This window comes from Barbatula barbatula (assembly GCF_947034865.1).
Source record: "Barbatula barbatula genome assembly, chromosome: 13".
NCBI lineage: Eukaryota > Metazoa > Chordata > Actinopteri > Cypriniformes > Nemacheilidae > Barbatula > Barbatula barbatula.
In genome coordinates, this window is record NC_136776.1 from 16,606,487 (window position 1) to 16,622,805 (window position 16,319).

The following is a 16,319-nucleotide window of genomic DNA, read 5'->3' on the forward strand; positions in this document are numbered from 1 at the left end:
CGAAACTGTATATTTGAAAAAAAAAAAAGTCTCATAGATTGTTCACACTAAACGCGGTAAATGGCGCTATTCGCGTGTAGTTGGACGCTTGAACATTTTGAGTTTACTGAAATCCGCTTCATTACAGGCGCAAATTCGCGTCATGGAAGGGGCTTCTGCCGCTCACTCACGGCCCTACTAGAGCAAGCTCCTGATTGGTCAATGCGGTGTGAATTTTCGCCAAAGTTCAGATTTTTCAACTCGCAGGAATTGAGCGTTTGCGTGATTCGTGTGAGTTGAAAATCTGAACTTTGGCGAAAATTCTTGCCGCGTCTTTGCATTGACTTAACATGAAAATCACTTGCGCTTAACTCTTCATTCGCGTTTGGTGTGAACACACTATAAGGCGTTGTTCAGAGGGCCGGTCAAAACCTGTGGCTGGCCCGCGGACCGTAGTTTGGGGATCCCTGCTTTAAACCATGATCTAAAACGGTTGCTTTGATGCGTACAGTATAGAGAGAGCTTCTAGCTACAGCGGTCCCGTCTGGTGTATACACCGTATACACGGACTAAAGGCTGAATCAGCTGAAATGTGTCAGACAGTATTACGTTCTCCTTTGTGCTTGACAAAAACTCCATCACACACCATCATAGCTTACAACACTGTATTTAATATCATGTTTTGCTCAAAGATCTTGATGTTTCTCTCATACAGTATCTGATCATATCTGGGTCACTTTCAGAGTTAAATCGATTGTAAGGCAGCGATGAAAATTAGTCTTTTTAGCTCTAAAGCTCATGTGTGTACATAAAAGAGAGGAAAGTAGCTGAATGATAATGAATGTATTTCTTAAAGAATAATTAACTGTGAATTTAAGAAAGATTATACAAATCATAAAACTATAAGATAAGCTTGTTCACTAAAGCAACAGTGGTTATAAATGCGTTTGTGTGTTCTTGTCGCTGTGTCTGTCCATCTTCATGGTTTGGTTACATCAGAAATCTGCAGGCCTTAACACATAACATTATGAAACTGTGAATACATCTTATAACTCACTGAACATTAGAATTAGATATTCACTTTGTTTTTATTGAACAATTATTGCCTTTAAATAAAAATGTTGTCTTGTTGTGTCGAGACTAACAGAATGGGGTTTGACTTGAGAACCTATCATCTCCGATTATACTTTGGATGAAATTAAGTATTCTATATAAAATGTGATCAAAGAAATCAAATCTTTGATAACCCTGTCATATTTTCTTTTAATTGATTTCAGATTTTCTGTGCATAAAAATAGAACAATATTCAACAACGTTCTCTCAGATTCATTGTGAACTTTCATGCATTACCTCAGTGTGCTTCAGTTTATTTTGTTTAATATCTTTGGTCACCTAAAGAAAAGAAAAAAGATTGTGGCTATATACAGTATAATAAAATGACATGTGATCACATGAGTAAACTATTAACTGCTTCTTCTCCTGATGGAAACTCATGTGAGGAGAAGAGTTTAATGGTCTCTGAATGATCTGTCGCTTTTTCAAACCTTCCTCTTACAGGACATGCATAAGATAACATAACATTTATAACACATTCAGCTGTGCACCGTGACTAAACCAACACTGTGATAAATATAAAGAGACTAACATGTACTCACATTTATTATCAATTGTCATCTTCCCATCAGAGCACGACACCTTAACTCTGTATTTTCCTCTCGAACCTCCAACCATCCATCCATACTTACAATTACATGTAAAGCTTTCTCTGTGTTTTACATATTTATCTCGCTGAGGTTCTATATTGTACTCCTTATAAATCTCAGGTGTAAATTCGCAAGGCTCTGCGAGAGACAAAATAGAACGGATGAAAGGTGCTGTGAGCGATTTCTGTTAAAAACTTAAATGAACAAACAAACAAACACTTTTGTGAGTGTTTGCTAGATGTCTATAAGATGGACATGTATACTTTCATATCATCTTTACTTGTTTGTTCATTTGCATTATTATTTTGCATGGCTCGTGTAATCTGTCCAGAAGTACTGTATGTGTTTAGGAGTGTAATGGAATTCGACTACTTTGGTAATGGATGACTTACTCAGACATTTTGGAGGCGTCTCCCATTTCCCATCCCGACACATGTGAAATCTCTGTGGTTCTTCCAGCACATAGTGAGATTTGCAAGAGTATGATACCTTTGTGATGATTTCATCAATCTCACTCTCAATGTTATAATCTCCATCTTCAATTAAAGGTGGTGGAGGACAAATGCTGCCTGAACAAATCACAAACGCATGTATGTCTGGTTTGAACAGTTTTCTACAGTTCATCAATAAAATACTGATGAACTTACCTTTTGTAATAGCTACATTTCAATATTTTGCTTTTAATTGAAATGTTAAATGAGTTTTCAGACTTATTGTTATAAATCTTTTGTAAATGTGACTCACTTGTGCAGTCAATCGTTCCAATCCATTTTTCATTTTTACACATCAAAGTTCCTCCTGGTATTTTGTCATATGGTTTATTGCACCTGTATGTCAAAGTATCAAAGTTGTTGTATAGATTTTTCTCATCTAACAGGGTCACAAACCGCAAGTTCTCTGACAGTTTGGCACACTGAGCTTTTTCTGAAATAAAATATTCCTGTATTAAATAAATAACAATGCCTGCATATACTGGATAATATGTCATGTATATGTAGACATGTATCTACATGTAATGTGCATATATTATATTCAAATTACAGGATTTATAGAACTTGACTCACTAATGCATTCTGGGTAAATCCAAGTGTGCACGTCACATTTGGCGGTGGTCTCTCCCATAGATTCATAGCCATCCTCACACTCATAGCGTACTGTGTCTCCATGTGAATATTGGGTTTCATCAATAAGTTTGGATTTGTTTACAGTCAGAAGAGGCTTTGAACAAAAAGCTGCCAATAAACGGGGAAAAAACAAGATAAAACCCAGAGTGCTTGAACCCAGTGAAACCAAGTTTTGTACAATAGGAACATTTTGTTTATTGTATTGTATTAAGACGTGGCTACATTTGACTGGAAACAAAACTACCAATCAGAAAAGGTCACATAAAAACATAGTGTTAAGCATTTGAAAGTTCAATAAACCTTTTCCTTCACATTGTGGATATGGATTATCCCAGTTTCCATCTGACTGGCATGCAATTGCTCGTTGGCCGTTCATCTTCATGTTATCATGAGTACATTTGAAAACCAAGACATGTCCAGATTTATAAGGTGGATTGACTCCTGGATGTCCCATTAAAATGTGAACTTTATTGAGATCTTGCTCCTGACAGGTGACTTCTACAAGAAATGATATAAGTATGTACAAGAATATAAAAGGTCTCCTTTGGAGAAAAACAGGCATTTTCAATACTCAGTTTACTCCGAGGCCACAGTTTGGTATGATTTTGGCACAGAACACAAACAGCCCTACCTTCAGTGTTTGTTGTGATTTCCTTCCATGTCAAAAGAAGAAGAAAGAGAAATATCTTGCAGGATTTCATGTTAAGCTGTAAGCAGAACATCATAAGCAGTCCTTGGATTAATACTTTTTACACAGAAGATTTACATGTTTGAAGAATGTATAAAACACGAGGAATGATGTTTTTTAAATAATGATAGTAAAATAAAATAGTACAAATAAACTGTGCCAACAGTTCCTGCATAAATTAGACATTAAATGTGTTTTAACATGTGAGCCGTCGGTGTTTGTTGCAAGAAAGTCTATAGGTGGATAAACAGAGAATAAAACAATGTTGGCGCTAACATGACCGAAAGTACAATTTATTATCAAATATAAGCTATACAAATATTAAAGAATGTTTAATGTTAGTTTATTTCAATATGAATTTAAACATTAACCTTTATCCAAATGTGTAAATACAGTAGTCAGTAAATATAGTATAAAACATGATGACTGTAATATATTGTGTAAATGTAGAAAATCTTTATAGCAGTTTACCTGTTTTAATGGAATGAAGTAATGTAGTCTCCTAGCAAAGATTGACAGTTGACTGGTAAAAAGTTTAATGATTTTCTGCTCAGGGTTGTGTGCTGACAAACATTGCACAATCTAAACAAATCCAAATACACAGTGTTTTTTAAAATAAGTCTTTATTGTAAAGTAAAACCTGCTAAAAAATGCCAGAGAACAGAAGCTGAAGAAGAGCTAAATCCCGTCTACATTGACATGGAAGTTGAACTGTATACACATTCTTACTGTAAAATATTTTCATAATCCATGCCCACTGTATAATATTTTCTCAATATTGTATTAGATTGTATTATTGTATAGACCTAAACTACATTTCGTTACACCGTACTTGTATATGTGTAATGACAATAAAGTTGAATCTAATCTAAAGAAGTGAATAATTCAAAAGTCATGCAACCTTAACCTTGAAAAACCTTTGTAGGATACCTGTATCCAGGGGCAATTTTAGGGTCAGAGCTTTAGGGGTGCTGAGCACCCAATGAGCCCCACTGCCACCACCCACCCTCATTTCACACAAAAACAAAAAATGTGTCTATTGAAAAATAACTTAATCATTTTAACATTGACTCAACTAACTCCAAAATCCAAAAATTTTTTACACCTTTTTTTAGACCGTTTTTTGCAGAACAGAACTCCTTGCATGGCAATCCCTTTAAAGTAAGAACGTTAGAACGGAGCCGTTTTAACTAACTAAACCTAAAATACTGAACGAGTGGTCGCTAACACATACAAACAAGGTTTGAGACCTTTTCAGGACACCAGCTTAATCGTGAGAGTTCACACAGACAGCCCCCTGTAACAAACACAAAACCTTCTTCACACAGCTTTTCCTGACCCTTAACTCCATATGCCTCCTTTTGTATCAACAGTCATCAGATTGGTTAGATTAGATCTTTATTGTCATTGAACCAAGTAACAGGTACTTGGACAACAAAATGTAATTCACCTTCTGTAAATTATTTACAAATGACCATCTCTAACGTATCTGGTCGCACGCCAGTCTGAACTTTCATAAACCAATAAAAGTCATCAATAAATAAAATAAAAAAATAAAAAGAAGGTAAAACCAAAAAGTCCAAAATATCCAGATAATTTACAGAGGTCTTGAAAATACTTAGAAAGTAAAGATATAAAAAAAGAAATAGAGGGAAATCTTTAAAGTACTTCCCCTGAATCCCCATTTGGCTCTTCTTTGGGAGAGTTCATCTGTGTCGCCGCACTTTGAGGCTGGCAAACCTGTCAATGACCCTTTGGGGTTCAATTATTTCAAGCAATTATTACTGTGGTCCAAACGCCAGGGCGATCATGTTTCCATGACGACTGACCAGAAAAGACGCACGTGACGTCATGTTTACATGACTCCAGACTGTTAAAATAAGTATCAAATGAACGATAAACTTTAACAACAGAGACACAGGTCCGCAGTTTAGTTGTTTTCGTTTCACGCTCTAGCAGTTAATAAACAGAACTGAATGCGTCTTGCGGAAGAACATATTAACAGGCGCTACTTCTATCCGTTTATGACTATGGACGAGTCACCCATATCCTGTGCTACTCCACACCTAAAATAGTCCGAAAATAAACACTTGTTATAGGTGTACCAAGGTGATTCAGGATACTGACTCCAGTACTCACCAATATGGTTTCGCAATCGGAACAACTCTATGTAAAAGGAAAGAAGTGTGAGACAGCTTTGGAGCAACTTAGTTGATTCACAACACTAAATAATAAGTTTTAGGGGTGCTGAGCTTCTTTTTAGGGGTGCTTAAGCATGCCTGACTAAACCAACCAATGCCTGTATCTTTGCTAAATTCTTTCTTTTTGTATTTGTTTCTCTTCAGTTTCAGGGTGAAATAGAGACAACAAGAAACAACCAGATTCTAAATCAAATAAACTTGTTTTATTTATTTCCGCTTATTAACCTTTACAATATATCAAACAGAAAATATAACCCTGAAGCTAAAAAACATGAATTTACAGAATTTGTTCAGAACAGAATATACCTTTATAATAAAAATAATAAATGTGTATAGGTAAAATGTCTGAAATGTAGAGGAAAATATTCAAAACACAAGCCACAAATAGTCAAATGAATGGACATATTCCTTGAACGTCACGTAACAATGCTGTGCCATACAATACTAGACCACAAAACCTTAAAACTACTTGATAATAATTAATATTTTTTACATACGGGAATACATCACCTTCATTACCAATGAACTACCGATAAAGTTACTTTATTTTCCGCATGTAAAGGAGGAATGAAATAAAGCATCTTAACATTTAAACCGTCATAAAGGCCCTTTCTCCTTTTTTTCCTGCTCACTCTTTCTCCGTCCTCCTTACATGCACGATTGCTTTCAGTGCAGAGAAGGACAAGTTCTGAAAGTGTCATATTGCTTGCTATATGCAGTGATTTTGGATATATTACTTTATTATAATTTTTTGTATCATGCAGCGTCAGGGGCGATTCTAGGATTTTTTCAACAGGGGGGCACAAGAGGGGCCACAATTAATACAGAGGGGCCAATCTTGTGTTGTGTGAACTGTATATCAAAATAATTTTAAGAGTTTAGGAACCTTTAAATTCAGTAATAAACAGTGATACCCTATTATATTTTAATAGCATTTATTCACGGCTCTAAATCAAAACAAAACAATTTGTGTTAACTTTTCACATTACAAAAGTGAAAGAAAAACTGTAATAAATAAACTTCTGTGAAAACACAGTACACACTAAATTTGAGACTAATTTTATTTACTTTGACACAAAATTCAAGAAAACTACAATATATTGTATAGCATGGCAAGAAAAGTAAACATCAAGTTATAGAAATTAGATACAATTAATTTTAGCCAAACAACTGTTAATACTGACCAAACAAATAAACAACAACTTAGTTCATAAGTAGTAAAATGTGGCTTATAATAGGTTTATGTATCTGGTTAATTAAAAAAAAGTACAATTCAGCTTCTGAAGGTGGGGAAGTATCCAGCTCTTCCACATCACTTTCACTCTCATCTGTTTCATCCCTAGAGACAGCTATAACACAAAGGCATATTAGTAAAATACAAGGATTTTAACCACATAACTTTATGCATTAATAGAATAACACTCTGGAGTGCACTTTTTCTGTATGATCCTGAAATGACCAATATACTAAAGTACCAATATATAAATATAGAGACTAATGTGATTTAAGCAAATGTGCAGCACTGATTATACCATACCACAACAAGAAAAAACAATACAAACCAACTAAAACACTTTAAAACTTATAACTCGGCGTTTATGGCCTTAAACTGAACAGAAAAACAGTCAAAAACACTGTGGAAATGTCAGAGCATGTCACGTGATGCGTCTGAACGAATCACGTTGTCGGAAATTGGCATCAGCTATGAGATTCGCTTTTAGAGTTAAATGCCCCATTTTACTTTCACGATTGGTTGCTGATGAAAAGGAAATTACCATATTTGTAGAGAGAGAGAGAGAACGCCAACTTTTGTCTCACCACAAGTCTGAAAGACGACATGTTATTGAAGACAAATAACATTAGCCCCAAATCTCACAATTGACAAGTAAAAAATAATAGAAAACTATGTTTTTGCCTGCCGTGTCTCACCTTAAAGTGTGTAGCTTTAGATAAACATCATAAATCATACGATTTATTTCGTCACCTCGCTTGCAATATAACTTGCGTTGTTGCGGCCAAAAAATAAGTAACTCCCATTTTACATTCAGCATCAGGTCAGGTGCATAGTAAATATAATGATTAGCATTATCTTAGTCTGCTCTAGGAGATAACATCGTCATCGAACCTGGTCTGTCCTTACACCGAAAGACGGTAGCTGCCAACGTTAATAGTACCAAACCCTTCTTGCACTGCAACAACTCGCTAATCGAAAAAACATAAGCAATATAAAATAGATCAACTTACCGTGTGTTTTTTTGTTGTTGTTGTTCGAAAACAGCAGCTTCCTATTCTTGGTCCTCGTTGAGAAGCATCGCGACGCAATCATGAATTACTACAAACTGAACGATTATAATTTGAATTTGTGAGTGACAGACAAGTAGAAGGGTGGGGGCACAATGGGGGGCCAATCAGTTTTCAAGAGGGGCCAGTGCCCCCATGGATACGCCACTGTGCAGCATAAAGTTCAGTCTTAGAACGTGCATTTACAGACAACGTGTTAAATCACATTAAAATGCCCAAACATTCAGAAAATGACAAAAGTTTGTAAAATGGTATACACATTCACAAATCACGTGTGGAACAAGCTGTTTCTCTTTATCGGTCTCCCAGCACAGAAGACACGGAGAGATGTGATCCTGCGCTGGGTCATAGCCGGACCTCACGCTCATATGCGTCAGGGGTTCCGGTAGCAAACTCTAAAAATATCCCATTTCTTTACACCGTAAATGATATTTTTGACGGTGTAGTGTGTGCCCGTCTTCTAGGCCACTGAACATATAACCAAAATGGCATGATCCCCATTGCATAACACCTCTGTGAAGATTCGACTGTGAGTTTTGGTTAAAAAACATGGAAAATGTAGTTAGTTTGAAGACAGTGTGAGAAAATGAGAAAGTGTTTGTATTGTTGATAACACATTAGAATTTAGTTGTAAAGATACAGATTCACAGATCTACTATTCATTTTAATGTTTATTCATGTGATTTTTTCTATGGCGATCATTGGTACTTGGAATAACTGTTTTATTAAAGGTGGTACTTGAACTGAAAAGATTGGGAACCATAGTGGCTCTATAGATAGATCTCATGGCTCCACTCCACTCTATCTTGACCGAACTGCAGCTCATTCCACCACATCAGTTGAACGTCTTGCAAGGGTAATGTTGTCAATATATAAAGATCTTGTTGTTTAAACAAATACAGCATTTCCTTCACGCAAGAAACACGAAGAAAGTCTAAAATGGTCATTTATGTGTATTTGAGGTCTGGGACATTTGGGAATGGAGAGAGGGCTCGCCTGCACTTAATAGCCTGTGCACACAATAGCATTTCATCTTTTATAAATTAGTTTTGGCCAAATGTATTTTACAACAGGAACACAGCACCCATATAACCTCTAGATTAAAATGGTGATGTCGGCGTTCGAAATTCTGACGGACAAAAAGCACATTTGCACACATTCGCTGGTCACAAACCCTGTAACGTTTACTGGATTTGAGTTCGACACAAAGCCACCGAATGTCATCGCCTTGGTAAAATATAACTAAGAAATACATTTTTAATTTATGATTGATCGTATACTTCATCTATGAATCAATCTTATTATATGGTTGCATGGTTAATTGATATTCACGCTGTAAAACTTGGATTTGGAAGGGGTCTGAAACCTTTTTAATATGTAATCAAAACTTGTAATATGTACAATTTCACAATGTGATGGGTTTTCCCAGATGGCATTACCTTTTCAGAATAATACTTTAAAAATATGTTGACCACCTTCTTCTAGCTTTACATTATACAATCACGCTTTTTTTCATGTATTAACCTTTCAACCAGTGGTCCCCAAACTTTTTTCTGCAGGGGCCACATAATTCTCCCTGTCCTTAATGGGGGGCCGGGTTGGTTTGTAAAAGAAAATGACATGTGCCGGAGGTACTACTTGAATTATTGTGGAGATTTAATTATGATTTGAAATGTATTTATTATGCCTCCTAATGGTAGAATAGTTTATTTTGTTATGCACCATTAATGATTACTTTTCAAGAGATATAGCCTATTTAAAGAGCAATGTTATTACTATCATAATGAAATATTTTTATATCGAGTGCTACTCAAATTCAAAACATTTACTTATGCATATGAATTAACCTTTCTCTTTCCCAACCGCTTGGCCATGTTGTCGTCTCTTTAAAATTTTCTGCTGGTTCGCGCGTCAGCTGTTCTATCGCAATGGTACGTTATGTTGAGCATACCATTCCGGTGGTATGTGAATTTAACAAATAATTACGTTATGTTAGGAACTTAGCGAAATTTGAGTCTGAAAGCCAATATTTATTATCAAATATAGACATGATATAAGCGAAACTGTATATTTGAAAAAAAATAAGTCTCATAGATTGTTCACACTGAACGCGGTAAATGGCGCTATTCGCGTGTAGTTGGACGCTTGAACATTTTGAGTTTACTGAAATCCGCTTCATTACAGGCGCAAATTCGCGTCATGGAAGGGGCTTCTGCCGCTCACTCACGGCCCTACTAGAGCAAGCTCCTGATTGGTCAACGCGGTGTGAATTTTCGCCAAAGTCCAGAATTATCAACTCGCACGAATTGAGCGTTTGCGTGATTCGTGTGAGTTGAAAATCTGAACTTTGGCGAAAATTCTTGCCGCGTCTTTGCATTGACTTAACATGAAAATCACTTGCGCTTAACGCTTCATTCGCGTTTGGTGTGAACACACTATAAGGCGTTGTTCAGAGGGCCGGTCAAAACCTGTGGCTGGCCCGCGGACCGTAGTTTGGGGACCCCTGCTTTAAACCATGATCTAAAACGGTTGCTTTGATGCGTACAGTATAGAGAGAGCTTCTAGCTACAGCGGTCCCGTCTGGTGTATACACCGTATACACGGACTAAAGGCTGAATCAGCTGAAATGTGTCAGACAGTATTACGTTCTCCTTTGTGCTTGACAAAAACTCCATCACACACCATCATAGCTTACAACACTGTATTTAATATCATGTTTTGCTCAAAGATCTTGATGTTTCTCTCATACAGTATCTGATCATATCTGGGTCACTTTCAGAGTTAAATCGATTGTAAGGCAGCGATGAAAATTAGTCTTTTTAGCTCTAAAGCTCATGTGTGTACATAAAAGAGAGGAAAGTAGCTGAATGATAAAGAATGTATTTCTTAAAGAATAATTAACTGTGAATTTAAGAAAGATTATACAAATCATAAAACTATAAGATAAGCTTGTTCACTAAAGCAACAGTGGTTATAAATGCATTTGAGTGCTCTTGTCGCTGTGTCTGTCCATCTTCATGGTTTGGTTACATCAGAAATCTGCAGGCCTTAACACATAACATTATGAAACTGTGAATACATCTTATAACTCACTGAACATTAGAATTAGATATTCACTTTGTTTTTATTGAACAATTATTGCCTTTAAATAAAAATGTTGTCTTGTTGTGTCGAGACTAACAGAATGGGGTTTGACTTGAGAACCTATCATCTCCGATTATACTTTGGATGAAATTAAGTATTCTATATAAAATGTGATCAAAGAAATCAAATCTTTGATAACCCTGTCATATTTTCTTTTTATTGATTTCAGATTTTCTGTGCATAAAAATAGAGCAATATTCAACAACGTTCTCTCAGATTCATTGTGAACTTTCATGCATTACCTTAGTGTGCTTCAGTTTATTTTGTTTAATATGTTTGGTCACTTAAAGAAAAGAAAAAAAGATTGTGGCTATATACAGTATAATAAAATGACATGTGATCACATGAGTTAACTGCTTCTTCTCCTGATGGAAACTCATGTGAGGAGAAGAGTTTAATGGTCTCTGAATGATCTGTCGCTTTTTCAAACCTTCCTCTTACAGGACATGCATAAGATAACATAACATTTATAACACATTCAGCTGTGCACCGTGACTAAACCAACACTGTGATAAATATAAAGAGACTAACATGTACTCACATTTATTATCAATTGTCATCTTCCCATCAGAGCACGACACCTTAACTCTGTATTTTCTTATCAGACCTCCAACCATCCATCCATACTCACAATCACGTGTAAAGCTTTCTCTGTGTTTTACATATTTATCTCGCTGAGGTTTTATATTGTACTCCTTATAAATCTCAGGTGTAAATTCGCAAGGCTCTGCGAGAGACAAAATAGAACGGATGAAAGGTGCTGTGAGCGATTTCTGTTAAAAACTTAAATGAACAAACAAACAAACACTTTTGTGAGTGTTTGCTAGATGTCTTTAAGATGGACGTGTATACTTTCATATCATCTTTACTTGTTTGTTCATTTGCATTATTATTTTGCATGGCTCGTGTAATCTGTCCAGAAGTACTGTATGTGTTTAGGAGTGTAATGGAATTCGACTACTTTGGTAATGGATGACTTACTCAGACATTTTGGAGGCGTCTCCCATTTCCCATCCCGACACATGTGAAATCTCTGTGGTTTGTCCAGCACAAAGTAAGATTTGCAAGAGTATGATACCTTTGTGATGATTTCATCAGTCTTACTCTCAATGTTATAATCTCCATCTTCAATTGAAGGTGGTGGAGGACAAATGCTGCCTGAACAAATCACAAACGCATGTATGTCTGGTTTGAACAGTTTTCTACAGTTCATCAATAAAATACTGATGTACTTACCTTTTTAATAGCTACATTTCAATATCTTGCTTTTAATTGAAATTTTAAATGAGTTTTCAGACTTATTGTTATAAATCATTTGTAAATGTGACTCACTTGTGCAGTCAATCGTTCCAATCCATTTTTCATTTTTACACATCAAAGTTCCTCCTTGAATTTTGTCATATGGTTTATTGCACCTGTATGTCAAATTATCAAAGTTGTTGTATAGATTTTTCTCATCTAACAGAGTCACAAACTGCAAGTTCTCTGTCGGTTTGGCACACTGAGCTTTTTCTGAAATAAAAAAGTGGAATTTGTTCAATATTCCTGTATTACATGTAAAAATGTATTATAACTTTCACATTTAAATAGCAATGCCTGCAAATACTGGATAATATCCTCACTTCTTGAGTGAACTTTTCATGAACTTTTCATTCCTTCATTTGCACTACGCTCTGAGGCATCAGGTCAGTTGGTAATACCTTGAATTTCGAAATCAAGTGCAGGCGGCAGATCCTTTTCCTATCTAGCACCTAAACTTTGGAACAGTCTTCCCTGCACTGTCCGGGAGGCAGACACACTCTGTCAGTTTAAATCTAGACTAAAGACGCATCTTTTTAATCTTGGATACACTACACTATCATAATATATATATTCCGAAGGTTTAGGCTGCACTAGTTAGATCAACCGGAACCAGGAACACTTCCAATAACAGCTGATGCATTTGTTGCATCAAAGAGAGCAGAACAGTACTCTACTCTCAGCCAGTCTTGTCTCATTGTTCCAAGATTACTAGAGTGGGCAGAAAAGCAGTACATACCCAGACCTGACAAATGCTGTGATGATAGAGCTGGACAAAGGGCGTGTCGACTCTACAAAACTTCAGGCGCATTAGATTCATAATGAACTTTTTTTATTTTGCCTTGTGCAGAGGCTGCAGCTTTTGCCAGAGGGGAACTGGAATCCCCTGGTTAGGCCTGGTTTCCCTCTGAGGTTTTGGGATCCTCGTCACCGTTTGCATACTGTTTTGCACTGTTTGCCTGGTCGGGGGGGCTACTTGAATTTATAGTCTGTATGATATTTGACCTGTGTTTTGACTTACATAACCTTATATGTTTTGCTTATAGTCAATGTTTTCTTGTACAGCTGCTTTGTAACAATGAAAATTGTAAAAAGCGCTATATAAAATATAAAAATAAAGCTAATAATATGGCATGTATATGTAGACGTGTCTACATGTAATGTGCATATATTATATTCAAATTTACAGGATTTATAGAACTTGACTCACTAATGCATTCTGGGTAAATCCAAGTGTACACGTCACATTTGGCGATGGTCTCTCCCATAGATTCATAGCCATCATCACACTCATACGGTACTGTGTCTCCATGTGAATATTTCCTCTCTTGGAAATCTTGGATTTCATCAGTTAGTTTGGCATTGTTTACTTTCAGAAGAGGCTTTGAACAAAAAGCTACAATAAACAAGAACATTTGAAATCAGATAGAATTTATACATGCATTATTTTGTCAATTTTTTTGTCTGATGATATATTGTCTTTTGATTGTTAAAATACTGTGTTAAGCTATTGAAGAGAAAGCTATTAGAAGAACTAACATTTGTATAGTGCTTAATATGTAAATATTCCCTACTAGATTGGTATTGTTTATTATTTAAAGTGGTGTCAACACCACTGAAAGCTCACCTTCACACGTTGGTGCTTCGTCCCAAACTTTATTGTGGCAATGAACTTTGCTTTCCCCTGTCATTGTGATATTTCCATGACATCTGTAAATCACATGGGATTCAGATGAATACCATTGTTGAGGTTTAGAGATGATGACCGCGTTTTCAACTCTTTGAGGACTGTCACAACCCTCCTCATCCACTGGAAAATCACAAGATTTGAGAGTCTTTCATTTTTACAATGCAACTTGTTGGCAGAATGCAAAAAATAACATAGCGTTAAGCATGATGCATTATACACTTGAATTGATATACTATATTTCCAGAATGTCTTGAATGACAGCAGAATTGATGTTTAGGAATGCTTTAATAGCAAACAGTAACTGCCAACTTTCAGCAACAAAACCACAACATAATTAACATGTATTCATTTATCTAATGTAATATGTCACTTGTGTTTTGCAACATACTGTATATATATATATAGAGAGATTTATGAAACGGCTCACCTTTACAGGTTATTGTTTCCCATGAACCTTTGTCGCATTTAATAGATTTTTTTAATGATTTGTATCCTGGATCACATACGATTTCTGCAGATTGTCTAGGGATTGTTTCGTTTAGCTGTCCATGTTGAACAATTGGCAAAACACCACATTTGTCCTCCGCTGTAAACCCAACAAACACATTTTCATAACACACGCATTCCACTGAAAAAAAATATTCTTGAGGTTTAGTAAATACTACCCAAGCAAATCATTCTCAATACTGATTTTCAATAAATTTGCATATAGTTTACTTTGTTACTTAATATATTAAAGTAAAATTTACTCCTGGGCTGTGAAATCTGATTCAGTAAAAACACTCACGAATACATTGCGGCTCATTTGACCAATGGCTGTTGTGGCACGTCGCTGCTCCCCACCAGTACCCAAAGACCGTTTTATAACCTGTGTTGCATGAATAAAAGATACTGTCCTCTGTAGGGGGGTTTCTCTCTATGTACCCGTTTTCCAAAATTGGTGTAATGCAAGATCCTTCCTTTTCTGTGAAGTATATAAATACGGTCTCATTGATATCAATACGCAGATGTTGAGGGTGTTTAGATGAATGATAATAACATGATTTACCAACGCAGTCCTGTTTGTTTTCCCATTTGCCTGCAGAATTACATGTGATTTGTATAAGTTGCTCGGGTTCGAATCCTGGAAGACATTTGTATTCTATTCTTGAGGACACATCGTATTTAGTGCGTTCACCACTCACAATCTTCGCATTTGGGATGTTTGGTGCTTCACAGGTAATGTCTGGAAAACAAATTCATCACAGTATTAGAATGTAAATGATATGATGTATTAATAGCACCGATTGTGGATTGATAGAAAGACATACAGTACCAGCACACAGTGGATCTGGTTTCCAACCATCTCTTGTACATGTGGCCATCTCTGCCGTTTGACGATATCCAGTCAAACACCTGTAAGATCTTTTCGCATCCAATTTCATTTCTCCATAGAAGTAATCACTTTGATAATAAAGACGTCTGTCACGAGGAATTTCACATCTAATGTCTGTAAGAAGATTTGTTATTCAAGATTATATATACAACGAGTTAAGCAATAAGTCCAAAAAAAGCTTCTCTGTATGCTCACCCACACAAGTAGGAAGGCTGTCCCATTCCCCATCATTCTGACAGTGAAATGTTTTTGTGCTTTCTTTTGTAAATAACAGCAAGAATCTTTCAGAGCAGGTAATACGGACCGTCTCTCCAGCTCGAAAGAAAGTTTTTCCCTCTGGTGTTATATTTTCTATTCCATATTTTACGTCCTTGAGTTGACAGGTTATTTCTGAATAAAACGAGCATAATAAAGGGGTCAAACTTAAATGAATTATTTGCTTAACTGTTTTTAGGGCATATTTGACTGTGGCACTGTTGACTTTGTGTTGGATCTTTATATTATTTATATAGCCACAAGTCTCAAGCAATGAGTGGCCGAGGCTGGTTGAGAGGTACAAGTGCCGGATGAGTGTCCGGCATGCAAGGTGTTCATGCCGACTGCACTGCGCTGCACTGTGCCCTGACGTCCTTCAGTGGTGTCATTCGTCCAGGCTGGCAGGCCATCCAGGGGTTCAAGGAACCTTGGTTTCCGTGTGCCAGAGCTTTGTGTTGGCTTGCTCAGTGTGTGCTCAATGTTAGCCATCTCATCGACCACTGGCTGGTCTACTCCATCCTCTTCCCATCCCCTCCTGCCCTTGGTGACACATTGCCATG

The 16,319-nt window shown here is 36.4% G+C and overlaps 2 protein-coding genes across 3 annotated transcripts; both read right to left on the reverse strand.

Moving 5' to 3' along the window:
* Positions 1–631: 631 nt before the first annotated feature.
* LOC306902858 (coagulation factor XIII B chain-like) lies at positions 632–4,076 on the reverse strand. The gene is made up of 9 exons (XM_079471734.1): positions 3,966–4,076; positions 3,438–3,513; positions 3,107–3,304; positions 2,747–2,914; positions 2,427–2,606; positions 2,075–2,251; positions 1,635–1,820; positions 1,330–1,371; positions 632–990 (listed from the first exon to the last, which is right to left on the reverse strand). Exons 2-8 carry the CDS (start codon positions 3,505–3,507, stop codon positions 1,355–1,357), a joined length of 996 nt encoding a protein of 331 aa, XP_079327860.1. The 5' UTR covers positions 3,508–3,513; positions 3,966–4,076; the 3' UTR covers positions 632–990; positions 1,330–1,354.
* A 6,607-nt stretch (positions 4,077–10,683) lies between these two features.
* LOC306902843 (complement factor H-related protein 1-like) lies at positions 10,684–15,612 on the reverse strand. Of its 2 annotated transcripts, XM_079471710.1 has the most exons (11): positions 15,445–15,560; positions 15,178–15,354; positions 14,917–15,093; positions 14,557–14,715; positions 14,067–14,249; positions 13,650–13,835; positions 12,473–12,652; positions 12,122–12,298; positions 11,682–11,867; positions 11,383–11,423; positions 10,684–11,043 (listed from the first exon to the last, which is right to left on the reverse strand). In XM_079471710.1, exons 1-11 carry the CDS (start codon positions 15,551–15,553, stop codon positions 11,023–11,025), a joined length of 1,596 nt encoding a protein of 531 aa, XP_079327836.1. In that variant the 5' UTR covers positions 15,554–15,560; the 3' UTR covers positions 10,684–11,022. The 2 variants fall into 2 exon arrangements, with proteins under 2 accessions (XP_079327836.1, XP_079327837.1); XM_079471711.1 differs by lacking the exon at positions 11,383–11,423 and having other exon boundaries at positions 15,445–15,612.
* Positions 15,613–16,319: the final 707 nt, after the last annotated feature.

What these genes read in the sequence shown, in the direction of transcription:
- LOC306902858 (XM_079471734.1), bottom strand. Translation starts at nt 3,507, where the DNA reads ATGAAATCCTGCAAGATATTTCTCTTTCTTCTTCTTTTGACATGGAAG. An exon ending in TGGAACGATTGACTGCACAA is followed by an intron (nt 2,252 to 2,426) that starts GTGAGTCACATT and finishes TGATTTGTTCAG; the next exon opens with GCAGCATTTGTCCTCCACCA. An exon ending in GACGCCTCCAAAATGTCTGA is followed by an intron (nt 1,821 to 2,074) that starts GTAAGTCATCCA and finishes TGTCTCTCGCAG; the next exon opens with AGCCTTGCGAATTTACACCT.
- LOC306902843 (XM_079471710.1), bottom strand. Translation starts at nt 15,553, where the DNA reads ATGAAATTGGATGCGAAAAGATCTTACAGGTGTTTGACTGGATATCGT. An exon ending in ACCAGATCCACTGTGTGCTG is followed by an intron (nt 15,355 to 15,444) that starts GTACTGTATGTC and finishes TTTGTTTTCCAG; the next exon opens with ACATTACCTGTGAAGCACCA. An exon ending in GACGCCTCCAAAATGTCTGA is followed by an intron (nt 11,868 to 12,121) that starts GTAAGTCATCCA and finishes TGTCTCTCGCAG; the next exon opens with AGCCTTGCGAATTTACACCT.